The sequence below is a fragment of the Artemia franciscana genome, chromosome 13 (assembly GCF_032884065.1).
Source record: "Artemia franciscana chromosome 13, ASM3288406v1, whole genome shotgun sequence".
Taxonomy (NCBI): Eukaryota; Metazoa; Arthropoda; class Branchiopoda; order Anostraca; family Artemiidae; genus Artemia; species Artemia franciscana.
The window spans coordinates 11,370,684-11,388,614 of NC_088875.1; the positions used below are offsets into that span (position 1 = coordinate 11,370,684).

The window sequence follows — 17,931 nt, forward strand, 5'->3', positions numbered from 1 at the left end:
CCGACGCCTTGAGATACAGTTTTGATTTAAAATAAAGATACTTTGACTTATATTAAGTTCAGGCGCATCGGGTTTTGACGAAATCCTTCAAGGATTTTATTCCTATTTTATGCTTGAAAATTGTCGAAAATATCTTATAATTTTATATATATTTCTCTATGAAAAGGTACTAAGAATCGTGAGATCTTTCTGACAACCTGTAGGATATGTTCAGGTAATTTGAAATGAAAAAAGTAACGAATTTTTTAAAGGATTTTGCTGAAGCCCTATCTGTCTGAACTTAGCTTTACAGTCTACTAAATTTGAAGAAGTATATAACCATTTTAAAGCAAATACTACGGAAATTTATATACTTCTACAAGTTTTCTGTATACACTGCTGCCATCTAACTTAGTTGCTTTAAAATGTCATGAGTGAGCCACCTACCGGCGATTTTTAAAACCATCCTCTTTTAGCGATCAGAATGTTGTATAAACTGGTGTATAAACATTGATTTTGGATGGAAAACAGATGATGTTGACCCTAAGCTTCAGCACAACCCCTTCTCATTACTAACTTTTAAAAGATAGCTATATTTTTTACGTCTTATTTGAAGTCAAACCATATAAGATAAACGAGGAATACCTTTTAGTTTAGGAAGATGAAGTTCCGTTGTGTCTGAAAGGGATTTTCTTTGGTTTCTGGTGTTGATAAACTTCTATGGTGCGAGAATATAAATTTTGCACCATTACAGTATTCTTACGGAACAAAACTGAAAGGGAATCCTAATTCTCGTTGGCTGTTTCATGTAAATTTAAATAAGTTTTCAATTATTTAAATGCCCCCAATAAAATTTTTAAGTTTAGTTATAGAAAAATATGTGATTTATTGAAATAGATATACTGCTAATTGAAATGAAAGTAAATTCTAATAACGGATAAAAACTTTAATTAAGAGATTAAGATAATGGACTGAGAAAAGAAAATATTTTTCATACAAATATTTATAAAAATTCAAGTTTTTAGCTTCGCGTCGGTAAGTCTTTACCGACTAAGAAAAAGAGAGAAAATAAGTAAAAACTAGATTAGATAAATGAAAAAAAAAACACATAAAAATGAGAAAAACACAAGCTATACAGAAAAAAAGAAAGAAAATCACATATGATTAAGTTTATTGTAGTTTCTTAAAATTAAATCCAATTAATCGTCAAACATAAATGCAAATCATGAAAGCTGATGCATGCTATTGTGTGTGTCTACAATACAGTGGTGTATGTGTGTGTTTATGTTTGTATCTAAAATGAGGAGATCGTATGAGCAGAAAACCATGGACATACACAATAGTATTCCTGATTTATGTTAATGTTGATGTTAATGATTTATAGTTTTCCTGATTTATGTTAATGTTTGATCGTCATATCGGATTGTTTCATAGGCATATTTTTTTGGTCTGTTTAGACCAGGGCACTTTGTATCGAAGAAGTTGTCGTAGAAACTTGAAAAAGAGCTTATTCCATTGGAAATTGAAAGGGCTATTGCCCTTTTAATAGTGAAAAGTCATTGGAGGGTAACTAACCCTCCTCCCTCGCCCAACATTTCCCCAGCCACTTTCAATCAAAATTGTGAGATAGCCTTTTTGTTCAACGTAGTTGAAAGATCGGGAATCATGTCTTTCGGGACGACACCCTCCCCATCCCCATCAAAGCTCTCAGGGCAAGGGTTGTAAGTTATGCCCTTGGGGCATGTAAGGTGTTTATGGAAAGCGTCATCATAGAAACTTCAAAAAGTGCTCATTTGATTGTAAATTGGGAGGAATAGTGCCCTTTTTGATGGTCGAAAGATATTGGAGGGCAAATGCCCCCCCCCCCCCTATAGCCATAATTTCCCCAGACACCAGACACAAAATTCTGATTTAGCCATTTTGTTCAACATAGTTGAAAGGTCTGGGAATTATGTCTTTGAGGATGACACCCCCCCCCACAGCCCTCAGGGCAAGGGTTGTAAGTTATGCCATAGGGCATATCAAGTTTTTATAGAAAGTGTTGCCGTAGAAACTTCTAAAAAGGGCTCATTCCATTGTAAATTGAGACGGCTAGTGCCCTTTTTAATAGTCGAAAGAGATCGAAGGGCAAATGCCCCCCCACGGGTACTATTTCCCTAAACCCTTCCGATAAAAATTTGATATACCCATTTTATTTTACGTAGTTGAAAGGTCCGTAAATTGTGGCTTTAAGGATGATAGCCCCCAGGGCTTGGGTTGTAAGTTATGCCCTTTGGGCATGTAAGGTTCTTATTGGAAGTGTTGTTGAAGAAAATCTAAATCGAAAATGAGAGGACTAGTGCCCTTTTCATTAGTCGAAAGTGATCGGATGGCAAATGCCCCGCCCCCTCATTTCCCCACTTAATCAAAATTTTTAGATAACCATTTTGTTTAACATAGTTGAGAGGTCAGGAAATTATGTCTTTGAGGATGACAACCCCCAGCCCCCAAGGCAAATGTTGTAAGTTATACCCTGGGGGGCATATAAGTTTTTTTTATAGAAAGTGTGGTTGTATAAACTTTGGAGGGGACTCATTGGATTAGTAATCAGAAGTTGTAGTGCCTTTTTAAGAGTTGAAGTGATCGGAGGACACGTACCCCTACCACACACACACAAACACACAGGTCGTGTTTTCCCGAAATGCATCTAACAGAAATTTTGAGATAGCCCTTTCATTCTAAATAGTCTAAATATCATATAACAAGGCTCTTGGGGTTAGACAAATCCCCCAGAGTCCGGAGGAAATGGTTTTAGATTTTTCCCTGGGGGTATTTAATGTTTTTATGGAAGGGATGATTGTATAAACTTTAGAGGATCTGGTTGATAGGTATAATCTGGTTGAAAATTGGAAGTTTCAGTTCCCTTTTAAGAGCCAAAAATGATGGAGGGCAGCTAGATCCCCCCCGACTACCCTTCTTCACCAAACGAATCTGATTTAAATTGTGCGATATCGATTTTGCTTAAAATAGTCCAAAGAGCATACAACAATAACTCTAAGGTTGACACAACCTCCCAGTGCCCTGCCCTAGGGTAAGGATTGCAAGTCATACCCTAGGGGCATATAAGGTTTTTTTATGGAATGGGTGGTCTTATAAACTTCCGACGGGGCTCATTTGATTTGAAATTGGAAGTTATAGTGCCCTTTCTAAGAATCAAAGTGATTTGATATAAACCAGCCCCCCCTCCACGCTCGTCATTTCCCTGAACACCTCTTTTTAACATTTGGAAATAATAATTTTGTTCATCGTAGTTGAAGGCTCCAAAAGTTATGTGTGTGAGGGAGAGAATCCCCCCTCCCTAGAGTTTTCAGGACAAGGGTTGTAAGTTATGCCCTGGGGTTATATAATGTTTTTATAGAAGGGGTGGTTGTTTATGCTTTAAAGGCACTCATTGGATTGGTAATCAGAATTTCTAGTGCTTTTTTTAAGAGTCAAAGTGATCAGAGCGCAGCTAATGCGCCCCTCCCCCCACACACGCACAAACACGTTGTGTTTCCCTAGATGCATCCAATATAAATTTTGAGACAGTCCTTTTGTTTAAAATACTCCAAAGATCATATAATAAGGCTTTTGGGGCTGATACAAACCACTAGAGCCTGAGGATGAAGGTTGTAAGTTGTGCTCCTGGGGCATTTAAGGTTCTTCTGGAAGGGATGGTTGTATAAACTTTAAAGGTGCCTCATTTGGTTGAAATTGGAAGCTCTAGTTCCCTTTTGAGAGCCAATAGTGATGGAGGTCAACTAGCCCCCCCCCCCAACTACCCCTCTTTTCACCAAACACATCTGATTGAAATTACGATGATAATTTTGTTTGGAATAGTCCAAAGGACGTATTACAATGCCTCCAGGGTTGACACAACCGCCCAGAGACCTGGGGCAAGGGCTTTAAGTTTTGCCCTGGGGGTGTATAAGGTTTTTGTGGAATGCATGTAAAGATATGCGTGTTTGACCTCTACTTTCCTAAAATACGAAGGGTATTAAGATGAGTGTTTCAGGGAAGTTTGAGGGGAGTGTTGAACTAAATCATAACATATTATGTCTATATGGGTCGTCAAAAGGGTGTAACTCAGGAATTCCTGAGTATACTAATTGGGGATTTTCAGGAAATGATAAATTGACCAAAAAGGCAATATTTGCACGCTACCACTGCTACAACTACTGCTACTTCTACTGCTACCATAAGTGCTTTTACTACTATCACTACAACTACTTCTTCCTTAGCGAGTACTACTAAAGCTGAGGATATTGCAAAAATTTCTGAAGAAACGTTGAGGGGGAAGTTGAACTAAATCAACGTACTGTGTGTACACACAGTATACACACAATTTTTGGACGGCTTATCATATCAAGAGGAAACTTCAGGGGCATCATGAGTGGGATGTTCAGTTAACCTAAAGTCAAAATGTACCTGCTACTACTGCTATTATTATTGCTGCTACTACTGTTACTATTAATAATTATACTCTATTACTGCTACTACTGTTCCTACTACTACCACTAGTACTATAATACTAGCCCAACTAAGGCTACACTTATGAAGGTGAATCGTTGACAGAATATTGAGGAAGAACTTGGAACTAAATCAAAACGCACGAAGCACATGCAGATTGCCAAAAGGGCGTATTTCAAGAATTGATTTGGGTATTAAGTTGAAACTTTAGGTGAATACTTAAAGGGGGAGATCAATTGATAAAAAGGTAATATATGCATGTCACTACTAACATTAATACCACTGCTATTTTTGCTTATGCTACTACTGCTACTAAACTACTCTAACTATTACTTCAATTGCAATAACTTGTAGGGCTTAGAGTATTGAGGTGAAAAGGGCGTCAAAAGGGTGTCAAAAGTGCAAATAAATAATATTTTTGGAACAGCCAGCTTAGCGTGTCTAAGTGAATCTTCCAGGGTATCATGAAAGCGATGTTTAGCTTACCGAAAGGCAATATGAGTATGCTACTACCGCTATTAATACTACTACTACTACTACTAATATAACACTAACACTGCAACTACTTCTACTACCACTGAAACTACTTTGCTAATAGTACTATTAAGGCTACGTCCATGAAAGAAAAATTTGAGAGAATGTTCATGGCATATTCGAACTAACAAAAGACACTCTGTGCATTTAGATTGTCAAAATATAGTAAATATAGTCAAAATATAGTCAAAATTGTCAAAATAGAGACAGTAAGTGAATTTAGATTGTCAAAATAGCGTATCGATAGAATTGATTTTTGTATTAAGTTGGAACTCTCAGGCAATACTTAAAGGGGAAAATCATTTGGCCAAAAGGCAATATGTGCACACTACTCCTAATACTACTGCTACAGCTACATTTACTAGTTCTACTACTACTATTGCTCCAATTACCACTTCTATTGCAACTACTTGTAAGGTTAAGAGTATTAAGATGAAATTTCAAGAAGTATATGAATATACAGGTTATCAAAAGAGCAAATTGACAAAATCATAGCAATGGCTAATTGTATTAAGTTGAGTAATTATACTACTGCTGTGACTACTTTACAACTATACCTAAGGGTATGAAGTAAATAATTTCTAAGACCACACTGCTTTTCCATTTACGAAAAATTGAGCAAAGAAAAAGCGGGTTTAATTTCAACAAAGTTTGAACAAAAACAAAATGTAAAAACTATACTTTAACTTAAAAAAAAGAAAAAAAATACTTCGAATAATTTGGCGCCACGTCCGGGAGTCTTTCTCAACGAAAAAAAAAAATTACAACCGCCGACAATTTAAGACTTTTTAAGACATCACAAAAAAAAAGACAACTTAAACACAACGAAAAAAATATATAAATATTGTTGAAAAATTTTCTTCAGCGTACAAATAGCATGCCAAAGTATAAATTCTTAAAAAACAACCGAAAAGATTTAAACAATTTTTTTCTTTTTCCCTGAAAAAGACTGTCAATGTAAAACGAACAGAAATTAATTAAAAAAAAACTTTTCCATAAAATAAGTTTCTCCAAAAAAGTGAAGAACTCCATCAAACTAAAAATGAGCGAAAATAAAATCAAATAATCTACCAAGCGTAGAACTAACACAAATCAGCATCTATAAATAAATGAAATCCAAAACGAACAGAAATTACTGTAAATAACCGATCCAAACTCAAAACGAGCAAAAATTAACATGAGTATTGCTCAAAACCCCTATGCCTTCCCAAGGTCAGAACATAATTTCCACTTTACTGAAAAAAATTAAATGTTTCCACTTTTACAACTTTAATAAATCAAATATTATTAACATTTTAAGGAACAAATATCAGCAGGTTGTATATTAAACTGACATTGCTCATTCATTGTTTTTTTTTTTTCGCATCATCCCTATACTGTCTTGTGGGTGTTTGGTCATATCACCCTTCTACTCTCTTGTGGGTTTTTGATCATATAATCTCTATACCCTCTTTTGGGTGTTTGGTCATATCATCCCTATACTCTCTTGTGGATGTTTGGTCATATGATCCCTATACTCTCTTGTGAGTGTTTGGTCATATCATCCCTATACTCTCTTGTGGGTGTTGGGTCATATCATCCCTATACTGTCTTGTGGGTGTCTGGTCATATCATTCCTATACTCTCTTGTGGGTGTTTATATAGTTATATACTTGTCGGGTCACATTATACCCATAATACATCATACATCAGTTTATCTGCTGATGACGGCCACTGTACTTAATGTGACTTAAATATTTAGAGATTTTGTTGTTATTGTTTCACTCTTAAATAAAAGGTTTTGTCCGTATTGAGCTGTTATTTTTATGTTAATTCTCCATGAAAACAAAAGGTAAGTCATGACTCCATACAAAACCAAGCGATGGTGTCAATTGGAGTGGGGGACAATTTTTATAGAACCCCACCTATATTTTGAAAAATATCTTTTTTTGTAGTCGCATTTAAAAAAAATTTATGGTATTTTCATTGAAAAAATTGAACAAAATAACAAAATTATTCCCCTCCCCCATAGATTTTGAAAAAATACATTTTGTATTTTACAAAAATACATTTGAAAAATACATACATTTTGAAAATCGCTTCTGTTGAGTATGTTGAATTAATTATTTTATATTTCAGATATATATGAAGATAGTACTCTATCAAGTGAAGTATTGCAATTAATGGACAAATTGAAAGGGATCTTAGAAAAAGAGGAATATTATATGAAAGAGCTGATGGTTTTACAAGGCAGTCTGGGTATGATTATGAGTACAGCATCTTTATACACCTATGATGAAAACACTATTACAATTGACAAAGATGTGAATTTAACACCTTCTGATAATGCCTTGTCTATTGATTATGCAATAAATATTCGATAATGATTTATTTTTTCTCTAACTACAAGACGTGGCATCCACACTGCGTATGAATTTTTTTACGCTAAGTGGTTAAGTTAAGTTACATTAAGCTACGCTACGTTAAGTTACGTTGGGTTAAGTATAACTACGTTAAGTGTAAGTATTGCGTTAAGTAGTACTTACAATACACACTAAAATAAGTCTTTTCGTTTTAGGCGAAAAGCGCGTCTACATTTGACAGATTCTGCAAATCTGAATGGTAACTTGTTTCCCTGTTCCGTGTTAGAAGTTTAAAATCGGGAGACCGTAAATTTTGCAGTTGGCATAGTGGCAGATTGGCCGAATCTGCCAAATTGAGATGCGCTTTAGCGTGAAAATCTATAGTAGTATCAGAATCATCATCTAAACTCATCACAATCGTAATAAGCAATATATCCAAGAATGTTAAGTGAAGATTAATGTGATTCAAGAATAGTGATGGATCTTAACGAATTTTTAGGAAACGTTTTTTTAATTTATTTTCAAAATTTTTAGTTTCTCATCCAGCAATTCCATGTTTTTGCTACTGTGTCGAGCCTTCCATGGCGTCTACTGGAATTTGTCGATTTCAATAAAGCATTCGACACCTGAATGGCTATTTCATAATTGCTGGTCGTCAAATTTAGCCCGAATTTGAGCCAAAATTGACATTTTGAAGATGAAAATGGCGGAAAGTGAAAATTTATTGACGCGTAACAAGTTCCAGTAAACTGGCTTACTGTAATAAGCTGATGCGTATTCAATAAATATTCGATAATAATATTTCTTTTTCTGTTTCTGCAAGGCAAATGCTAAAGTGGCTTCCACACTACGTGTGAATTTCCTATTCTTTTCTCACTACTCTAAAAGTGCGTCTGAATTTGACAGATTTTGCAAATTCGTAAAGCCAATCGGCAAATTTGATTTCAATGGAGACTTGTTTTCGAGATAAGCCTAGGACCCCATCTATATAAGGAAACATGCTAAGAAAACAATTCTTACTTTATAATATACAGAATAATTCTAGTTAAGACATTTTGCAGGGGGAGAATCTTTATCTTCACTTCTTTCACTGTTGTACATTTTTCTTTATTTCTGAAAAAAAACATGGATTCAACCGCATATTCTGTAAGATTCAGCGAAACCGAGACGCGCTTTAATGTAAACATCCATAAAACCATCTGGATTGGTGTCTAAAATCCTCACAATCGTCGCAAGCAAAATATTCAAAAATTAGAATTGAGGATGGAGATTCAAGCTCTGATGATTATGTAATGGCTAATGTAGCATGATGGCTTATGATGAAAAGATGACGTTAAGTAAAAGTTTATTAATTCATTTTCGAGATTTGCTATTTTTTGTCCATAAATTCCATTTTTTTTTTTGTTGAATTCTCCATAACGTAATATGAACTTACGTGCCGTATCATTTTTTGTAGAGCTCGAGCCTTAATGGTGCTGCCTACATTACGGATGAAATTTGTATAATTACATAGGATAATTTAAAGTTATTCTTGTGTGAAAGGTTCTTCGGCAGTGTGAAAGCACATAACTTACAGGGTTTCCTAGCACCAAGTTAAGGAAATAAGAAACAAGCACAGCTTTGGGAAATGAAATAGTAATTTTTTCATCTTTGTTGTTCCCATGTCGCTACAATAACAGATTATCAAACTAGTAATTTTTTGTAAGAATGAACTTATTTTGGCATCTAATTGTTGCGGTTGTGTTGTTAATCTTAGAACTAGGAAATAATCTAATTTATTTAAATATAGTATTAATTTTTATGAATTAAAACATATTTAATGTGAAAAGGATATTCCCAAATTTGAAAATGTATTAATGACACACAAGAATATTTAGTACTTGAGAACAGTTAAAGAGAAATTCTAAAAAATGTATACATTTCGGAAACCTAAAGAATCTATTTTTTTTGCCCAAATGTCATTAAAACACTTGGATTAGGCCTACCAAGTCAGGTAATATGCATTAAGAAAAAAAAAACAAATTTTGGCCTCTGTTAGTAAAACGGTCAATTTTACTTTAAAGTATTTTTCTGTTGTACATGCTGCAAAATCTATCGATCGCTTTTAAAAGACATCTGCGGACACCATATGCCTAAAGTTTCTTTAGCAGGCCAAAATTCCGTTCTCTGTCGATCGCTTTTAAAAGACATCTGCGGACACCATATGCCTAAAGTTTCTTTAGCAGACCAAAATTCCGTTCTCTGTCGATCGCTTTTAAAAGACATCTGCGGACACAATATGGCTAGAGTTTCTTTAGCAGGCCAAAATTCCGTTCTCTGTCGATCGCTTTTAAAAGACATCTGTGGACACCATATGCCTAGAGTTTCTTTAGCAGGCCAAAATTCCGTTCTCTGTCGATCGCTTTTAAAAGACATCTGCGGACACCATATGCCTAGAGTTTCTTTAGCAGGCCAAAATTCCGTTCTCTGTCGATCGCTTTTAAAAGACATCTGCGGACACCATATGCCTAGAGTTTCTTTAGCAGGCCAAAATTCCGTTCTCTGTCGATCGCTTTTAAAAGACATCTGCGGACACCATATGCCTAAAGTTTCTTTAGCAGGCCAAAATTCCGTTCTCTGTCGATCGCTTTTAAAAGACATCTGCGGACACCATATGCCTAAAGTTTCTTTAGCAGGCCAAAATTCCGTTCTCTGTCGATCGCTTTTAAAAGACATCTGCGGACACCATATGCCTAAAGTTTCTTTAGCAGGCCAAAATTCCGTTCTCTGTCGAAAGCCTCCAGCGAAAATAGTCTGAAATTGTGCCAACTTTTACAATTTTAAGATTATTGCATCAGGATAAAAAGATTTGAGGAGATCGCCTTCTTCCATAATCATTCTAAACGTTTAACTGAGTATTTCAGATTTTTAGAACTTTAATTTTAATTACACTTTGGTAATTTGTTGCACCATCATTAAATTGTAGTAAATGATACAGAACATAGGAGAAATATTTAATAATTTGGAAGTGGAGAAAAAAGAAGAAGCGAAGAATGAAAACGAATCTTTTATTCAAAAATGAAGCATAATTGTTACCTTTATTCGCCAACCAAAAAAAAACCTCACATAACGTAAATCCCCCTTGTATCCTTGGCCATGGAGCCTTTTGAGGGGGAATAAGTGTATTGTAATTCCATTTTGAATTGTATTTTGTATTGAATAATAATAAGCTTCTTCTTCTTCTTCTAAATTCTGTATGCTATCGTTCGTGAATGATTGGCTGCTAACAGTAAAGCAATTGAAACAATATAAAAAGTGGAGGGATTTTGAACGAATTTTGTTTCATTATCAAGCAAACATATCTGTGAAGGCCTATTTGTAATAAATAAATTTTTACGTACGGTTTTGTATAAGTCATCCTGTGGTTTGTATAGGTCAGACAATTAGCCTCTTCCAAATTTACCTGCACGCACATAGTAGGGGGGAACTGACAAGAGGGTTGTTCTTAGAGGGTAGCGTTACCCAGCGTTTACGGTACCCAGCAAACTGCTTTTAGTAATCTAAACAAAAATATTCTTCATATCTACTTTATATTCCCTTTTGATTGTTATTCAGACGAAAGGAAGAGACTCTTTCATAAAGGAAAAAATGTCTTTCTTGCTTTTTTTTACCAATTCTGAACCTCTTTTTTCCCTCTGATTGAATGGTATACATTTGAATCGGAGAAATGTTTTTTTTTTTATCTTTTCTTTGCCTAATTAAAAGCTATTTTTATTAACTTTTTATGGAAATAGGTCATTTTTTGCAGCAAAATTTAGAGATAACCAACATTACGCTTCTCTGGCTGAATGGTATGTTTTATGGTTTATTTTTGGTTTCATGTTTTAACTATAAATAAATTACAAATTTTAATTAGTTTACAAAGCTCAATTTAAGATTTCTTTTAATTTTTGTTAGGCAACGCTATACTGTCTGTAGAATTTTATGACTTTTTCTTTCTTTTTTGACAGCTCGACAAATTCATGTTTCCACTTCTTTTATTGCTAAGTAATGGATCAAATTGTGTTCTAAAACGCTCATCAAGGGACGGATAGGGGTGATAGTCCACACCCCTCCCTACAATGTGCGGTAAAAGTTACCCTATTAAGTTTTAATTTGCTTTTGCTTGTATCAAATTATTTAGTTTTTTAATTATATCAAATAGGCTTAGTGTTATATGTTGGCTGAAGATATTGATAGTTTTATAAACAAAACCAATTAATTTATTAACTTAGATATAAAATTATCTGAATAGCCTGTTAAATCTTCCAAGTTGTGTCTGGAACGGTTACTCAAAACTTTGTGTTAGAAAATGCGACGAATAACCCCACAACCTATTGGCTTCCCTGAGTTGCCAGTTTTCAGACTTTCTAGATTCGGACCACGACCCAAATCATCTCTTTTCTCATGAACGACAAGTGTTCTTCCAACAATACTTCTTTGCCCACACAGAGAGATCACAGGATCCACGGCAGCAAATTGAGCGACGGTCCTTCCACTTTTGGTGCGAAATGCATTAATGTTTCCGAAATCGCCTACATGACGCTCTTTATCCAGCAAACCACCATGAACTTGCTGAAAAAGAAGAATATAAAGAGTGAAGTAATATTTGTATGGCAAAGTGAAAGGCTTGCTGTTAGTCTTTCAGATCACTATGTAGTTTTCAACCAAAATGATTTTTAAAAATAAAGATTTACTATACAAATTTAAAAATAGATTTGACGACAGTTTCTGTTATGTAAATATAAAAGAATAACATGAGTGGTTGAAACCACAGTCTAAGTAGGTTTGATTGGAAGAGGACCTCGTGCAGATGTGCTCGCCTCAGGTGTCATGATGCTTTGACGAATTCCTAGTAGTAGGAGTTGTAAATCCTCAGACATAGGCACAGCTTCAACCAAGGGAAAAATAAAATTGTTTTGACTGAACGCTGAGTTAATCATACGTTCAGCCGATTGAATTGTCTCGCTTGTCTAGATAACATTCCTAGTTATAGTTTGTAGGTACATTGTCGTCCCGGCCACTTAATTTATTTTCTGCGATTTAGTCCCATGTTTGATACTATCCCTTGTTATAGACATTTATAATATGTATTTTGTAAAAATTCTAGTATTTTCTTCGAAGGATTTGTTGATATGCACAGTTTTATGTATTAAACGTGCAATTGCTTTCACCGTGCAAATTTTTATTCTGAATTTGGAAAAAAAATCAGCTGTTTTATCTCTCATAGTTGCCAAGCCATATTGGTTTCTAGACATGCTAACCGGAGAATAAAAGTTGTAGCGAATACAACCCCATCTAGGAGACATGATTATTTAACAGCCTATCCCAGGACTGAAAATTTGAAAACTATCTACATTGCGTATTATCTAAAGAAAATAAAGAGTTTATCGGTCACAAATCTGACATTTGTAATAGTAATTTACGACAAAATGGAAGAAATACCCGAAAAATCTTCGAAATCTGAATTACAAAGAAACACATCGCGGGATAAATTTTTCAATATCAGTCTACATTTTACGCCAAAAAAGCACAACAGATATCATGCAATGTCTGGTAGTCGGTTAAGTTCATTATTAAGAACTGGTTCATCAAAATTTTAAAGTAATTGGAATTAAAACCAAAAGTACCTAACAAATTTACTTGCTAGTCAACTCTTAAATCTACAAATGTAGATTCGACACTATAAACCACATCAGCATTGATGCAACACATGACAGGTGTAATAGATGTGTTTATTAGGTACGAAAATAGACAGTTTAAAGAAAATGTTGGTGGTACATCCACTCATCACAGAAGATGACAGAACAGTCCTTCCGTGAAATGATGTGACAACCTTTAGTCACTGACATCATCAGAGTTAGGAGGTAGAGATATTTGGGACATGTCCTATTTATGGATGACCATAGACTCCCAAAAGCCGCTTGACACTGGCAACCACCTTAAATTCGTAGCCAAGAAAAACCCAGAAACACGGTTCGCCGGACCTACCAGAGGGATTTACGCAACTTGCGCACCTCCGCCCTACCTGAATGGCAGGACATCACTGCAGCAGAAAACCTAAGGGAAGATTTGTGACTCCTCCTTGATGCCCTGGGTGCCTCAGGAGGCACAAGTGGAACTAGGTCTAAGGTAAAGGTGGTCGTATTCTGGCATTTGATGGTTGGCAACGCTGGGGGTAGAGCTTGATCAAGGTAAGGGCCACAATGTGTCAGCTCAAGGCTCCTTTGAAATCATGCTCTCCGCGCAAGGTTTTGCTTTTATTTTCTGTATCTCTGGTGCTAGTTTTTTAACAAAAAAAGTATTTGTTATCATTTAACATATTCGCTTTCATTTTTCAAATTGAAAAATACCTCGAAAATTGACTGAAAATCGTTGAATTTTGATATTTTTTAGGCAAGTTTAGATCACTCTTAAAGCAAAGTGCTTTGTAAGATTATAATACGGGTTGGTTGAATGGACTGATTTGAAGCTAATAAATTCAATTACATAAGTATCTTGTCTTTTTGGGGAAAGTTACAGCGCAAAATTGAATGTTTCATAAGGAACACAAGATTGTTTTGAGAAGTGGTTCTCCAACCACTTTTGGGCCTTCCCTCACCTAAAATTCTGATACCGTCCTCGTGTTATTTAAATTTGGTTACTTAAAATTTTACGTGTATTCACCTGAAGGAAGCTTAAAATGCCATTAACTGAAAGCTTAAAATCTCTTTTTGGGATTGTCAGGTAGAAACAGTTTATATTAATGAAAAATTTCGTCCTTTTATACAAATGCATAACGTCATTAATATAATATCATGTATCTTTTTTTGCTCTTTAAATGCATCTGAATGTGACGTCATTAACATGAAAACAGGTTTTTTTTTTCATAATTAAGGTTCTGAAGTATAGTCAGCCGAAGGATACACAAGGTGGCAGGAAGTGGGCAACCCATTATTTTTGACAAGCTGGGAGTCCTCAATGAATGTGATTCAACACACTCCTAGAATGCTTCATATATATCCAAGATTTTGTGCGCATGAGACTGGCAATTATTGTTAACGCTTCGTAGATATTTCTCTTGAGCAAAATTTTTTCTTACAAATTTAAGTTTTTGCTTACTCGATTTTTTTTATATATTTAAATTAAATTTTATATATTGTGCACATCAAAATGATCTTTGGCGTTCCATTTATGGATCAGCTAACCAGTATTGTGGACTTTCGCATCATCTCCAAGAAATATACAGAACTTAACCAGAAGCAAACCAAATCATATTATTTAAACTATCTAATTGAGAGAGAGAGAAAGAGAAAGAGAGAGAGAAACAGAAAATCTTCAAAATGTTACAGTTTTGGGTATTCAATTCCGGAGAAAACAAGTTTTTTGTCTATTTATTGCTATGGCTTTCATTACAGAGATTTTCATTGCAGATACGTCAAACTGCATTTCAAAGTTACTTTTTGGGAAACACCTCAAGACAAAATTTTCACTTTTTCAATGTCATCTTCTTTTTTTCTTTTTTCTTTGGCTTATTGTTAAAATACTATTTCTGCTCAAACCTCTTTGGATTATTATCTTTCATTCCCTCAACGTGGGTGGCTGGAGTCTTTAAGATTATATAGTCCAACAGATAGCTAGAACTACTATTTTAGTTAGTCTGTAAATTACACTTTTGTATAATTATTTTAAAAGAAACTAAGCTCCTATAGTAGTGCCAATATGAGTCTTACCCCGAAAGGATTGAAATGAACTCCAGAATAACAAGTTGCGTTCGGTCTTCCGTATTCATGTACATGGAACCCATGACTTCCAGGTGGCAGATTGAAAATGGAGCCTGTCATAATAACAGGGGAGCATGGACTCTGCTGGCGAAACACAAATTCACCATGAATATCTTCATATCCAGGAATTCCACGGATAGTAGCTCTTGCCTCCTAAAAAAAATGCTGCAAATTACTATTTTATGAACCGTTACTTTTCTTATTTAAAATATGGCACAAAAAGGTACTATGGAGCACAAAAGGTGCTTTATGATGCTGTGGAGTCTTAAAATTCTGCTGGAAGTTCTCAAAGGAACCAGAAGAAACTTTGGTAAAATTTTAATTGACTTCTTGCTATCTCGGAAAAGGTTTAGGTTAGGAAAATGAAATATCTTGAGGGTAGAGGGTTAGGATAAAAGTGAACCAATGGGAGGTTAGCTGTAATCTAATCACTTTCAGCCCTTGAAAAGGGCACTAGTATTTTTAAAATTTAAATCAAATAAATCCTTCCTAAGCTTCCATAGCCATTTGTTCCATACGAAGTGGTTGGGAAAGTTTGCCTACCTATTGAAATTTTTACAAAACAACATTTTACCTTAATTTTCAGTGACTAGTTGCTTTTTCTCTGCCTTCAGTTCTGAAAATGCAATTCCTGTTATTCGAGTAGAATTTTGAGCCATATCAACGTTTTTTTTTCAAAATTTAGGAAATGGAATTGAGCAAAGTTATGAATCTGAAAACAATTTTGTTGTACTTCAATTAAGCAGAATATCTATTTTACAAGGTTTCACTTTTATAACACAAATATTTTGAAAGGTCATCAAAGGTCAAGGTCCTTTAGAGGGAGAAGAAGTGGAGGTAGTTGCTTCAAAATACCTTCCCGGGACATACTTTAGTCTGTAGATTCATCCCTGAAAGTTTCATTTTCATCACCTAAATCCTTTCTGAGATAGCAAGAAGTCAATTAACTAGAATTTTACCGAAACTTTTTCAGGGTTTTACCATGAAACACCAAAAACCTTTTGGTGTTTAGAAATAAACAACCATCTCAAAATACTAAACCAATATCTTGAGGGTAGAGGGTTAGGATAAAAGTGAACCAATGGGAGGTTAGCTGTAATCTAATCACTTTCAGCCCTTGAAAAGGGCACTAGTATTTTTAAAATTTAAATCAAATAAATCCTTCCTAAGCTTCCATAGCCATTTGTTCCATACGAAGTGGTCGGGAAAGTTTTTTGGCCCCTTGCTAGGCCACGTTTTACAGAGATCAGCACTGTTTTTCTTCTATATTGGGGCTCCTTAGTTCATGGATACAAGTTCCCAGCGGGATCGGACAAAAAGGTTTTTGGCCCATTTGGTCTCTCTGTGGGGGAACTGTGCTCGAGATTTTCCATCAGGTTCCTCTCAGCCTAAGGATTTAGGGTTCTAAGTATCAAATTGACAAGGGACAAAAATATTTTTACCATAAGCTCCCTTTAAGCTCTCCCTTTCCTAAGTTACTACAATAGGGCGAGAAAAAAACATTAAAGGCGTATGGCTCTTCTTAGGCAAGACCATAGCACTGCCTCTCAATTAGCCTCTCCTAGGGACGGCTAAATTTGAAATCCATGGACTGGTTGATGAGAAGCAGATGGAAAAAAATAATATTAATAAACTATTGACCATCACGTGACTATTCTACAGACATTTTGGGAAATTTGCAAACCACATAAATTTTGTTTTGTAATATGATCATACTAGCTGACATTTATTGACAGTGCTATCAACATGCTATCATATTTTATGACGGTGCTATCATTGGTGCTATTAAACAAGCTGAGAGTACGTAATAGTTTGAAAAGTTATATTTTCAATAGATAAACTTTAACCGTTGAATCAAATTTTTTTCATGTGTGTCACAATATCTTGAAAGAATGAGGAGGGGTTATACCCCCTAGTTCACACTCTTACCCAGAACCATTCAGGTTCGACTCCCCTAAATTTTCTATAAAAAATATTTACTGTTACCTACTCTTCCAGCCCCCCTCATCCCCAAAAAATGAATGAATTTCGTAAAAAGAATCTCTTTGAAGCAATGGTGTCAATTTAAGAATATATAAATGAGGGCAAAATGTTTTTCAAAATTTAAAGAGGCAGTTTTTTTTTTTTTTTTTTTTTTTTAGCGGTAATAAGAACAAAATGGCATTTTCAATGAAAATACCAAAAAAAGGTATATTTGAGATCTAGTGGAAAAAATACCCCATCCAAATTGAAGCCCTTAAACCTACTCCTGCTACACTATCGGTATCATAGACGTTGCTCTCACTTACTTTTGTGCAATCCAGTGATACATCAGAACTGTCATAACAAGCAACCGGACTTCCGACTACACTTTTTAAGAAACCAAACAAAAACAGCAGAAAAACTAGCATGTCGGACTTGATCTTTAGACTAAAAGCTTCTTGGGACCTCAGGTTAGACTAGTCAAAAATTTGGTTTCAATAGTGCAATTTGTGCTACAAGCTACAAACGTTTTGGCTTTTTTCCGAGAATAATGAAAAGTAAAAGTGTTTAGGGTAATAATGGATTAAAAGTAAAAGGTGACTGACTTTTTGTAAGAACGGTAATTTTTTTATAAGGACTTATAAGAACAAAACAGGTGTTAGTGTCAAAAAGAAAATCACAATGCCATCTAGCGTTTGGCGACTTTGTTTGTCTTAAAATTCTACAATCTTATCTTTTCAGATACTTTTAATGCAAAGTATGGGAAAGAAAACAGAATTTAGTAGGCCTAACATTTCAAAGTCAATCAGGGGTGCAGCTTGGGTTTTGAGTTTGGAGGGGGAATA

General features: G+C 35.0%; 1 protein-coding gene across 1 annotated transcript; it reads right to left on the reverse strand.

The window, feature by feature from the left end:
• Nucleotides 1–11,561: 11,561 nt before the first annotated feature.
• On the reverse strand, nt 11,562–17,558 carry LOC136035083 (superoxide dismutase [Cu-Zn]-like). Its single transcript, XM_065716670.1, has 3 exons — nt 17,413–17,558; nt 15,074–15,277; nt 11,562–11,936 (listed from the first exon to the last, which is right to left on the reverse strand). Exons 1-3 carry the CDS (start codon nt 17,512–17,514, stop codon nt 11,667–11,669), a joined length of 576 nt encoding a protein of 191 aa, XP_065572742.1. The 5' UTR covers nt 17,515–17,558; the 3' UTR covers nt 11,562–11,666.
• Nucleotides 17,559–17,931: the final 373 nt, after the last annotated feature.

Bases quoted from the DNA above. Each gene is read 5' to 3' on its own strand.
- LOC136035083 (XM_065716670.1), bottom strand. From the start codon at position 17,514: ATGCTAGTTTTTCTGCTGTTTTTGTTTGGTTTCTTAAAAAGTGTAGTC. The intron at 15,278-17,412 runs GTAAGTGAGAGC...CATTTTTTTTAG, and splicing joins TATCACTGGATTGCACAAAA to GAGGCAAGAGCTACTATCCG. The intron at 11,937-15,073 runs GTAAGACTCATA...CTTCTTTTTCAG, and splicing joins TTCATTTCAATCCTTTCGGG to CAAGTTCATGGTGGTTTGCT.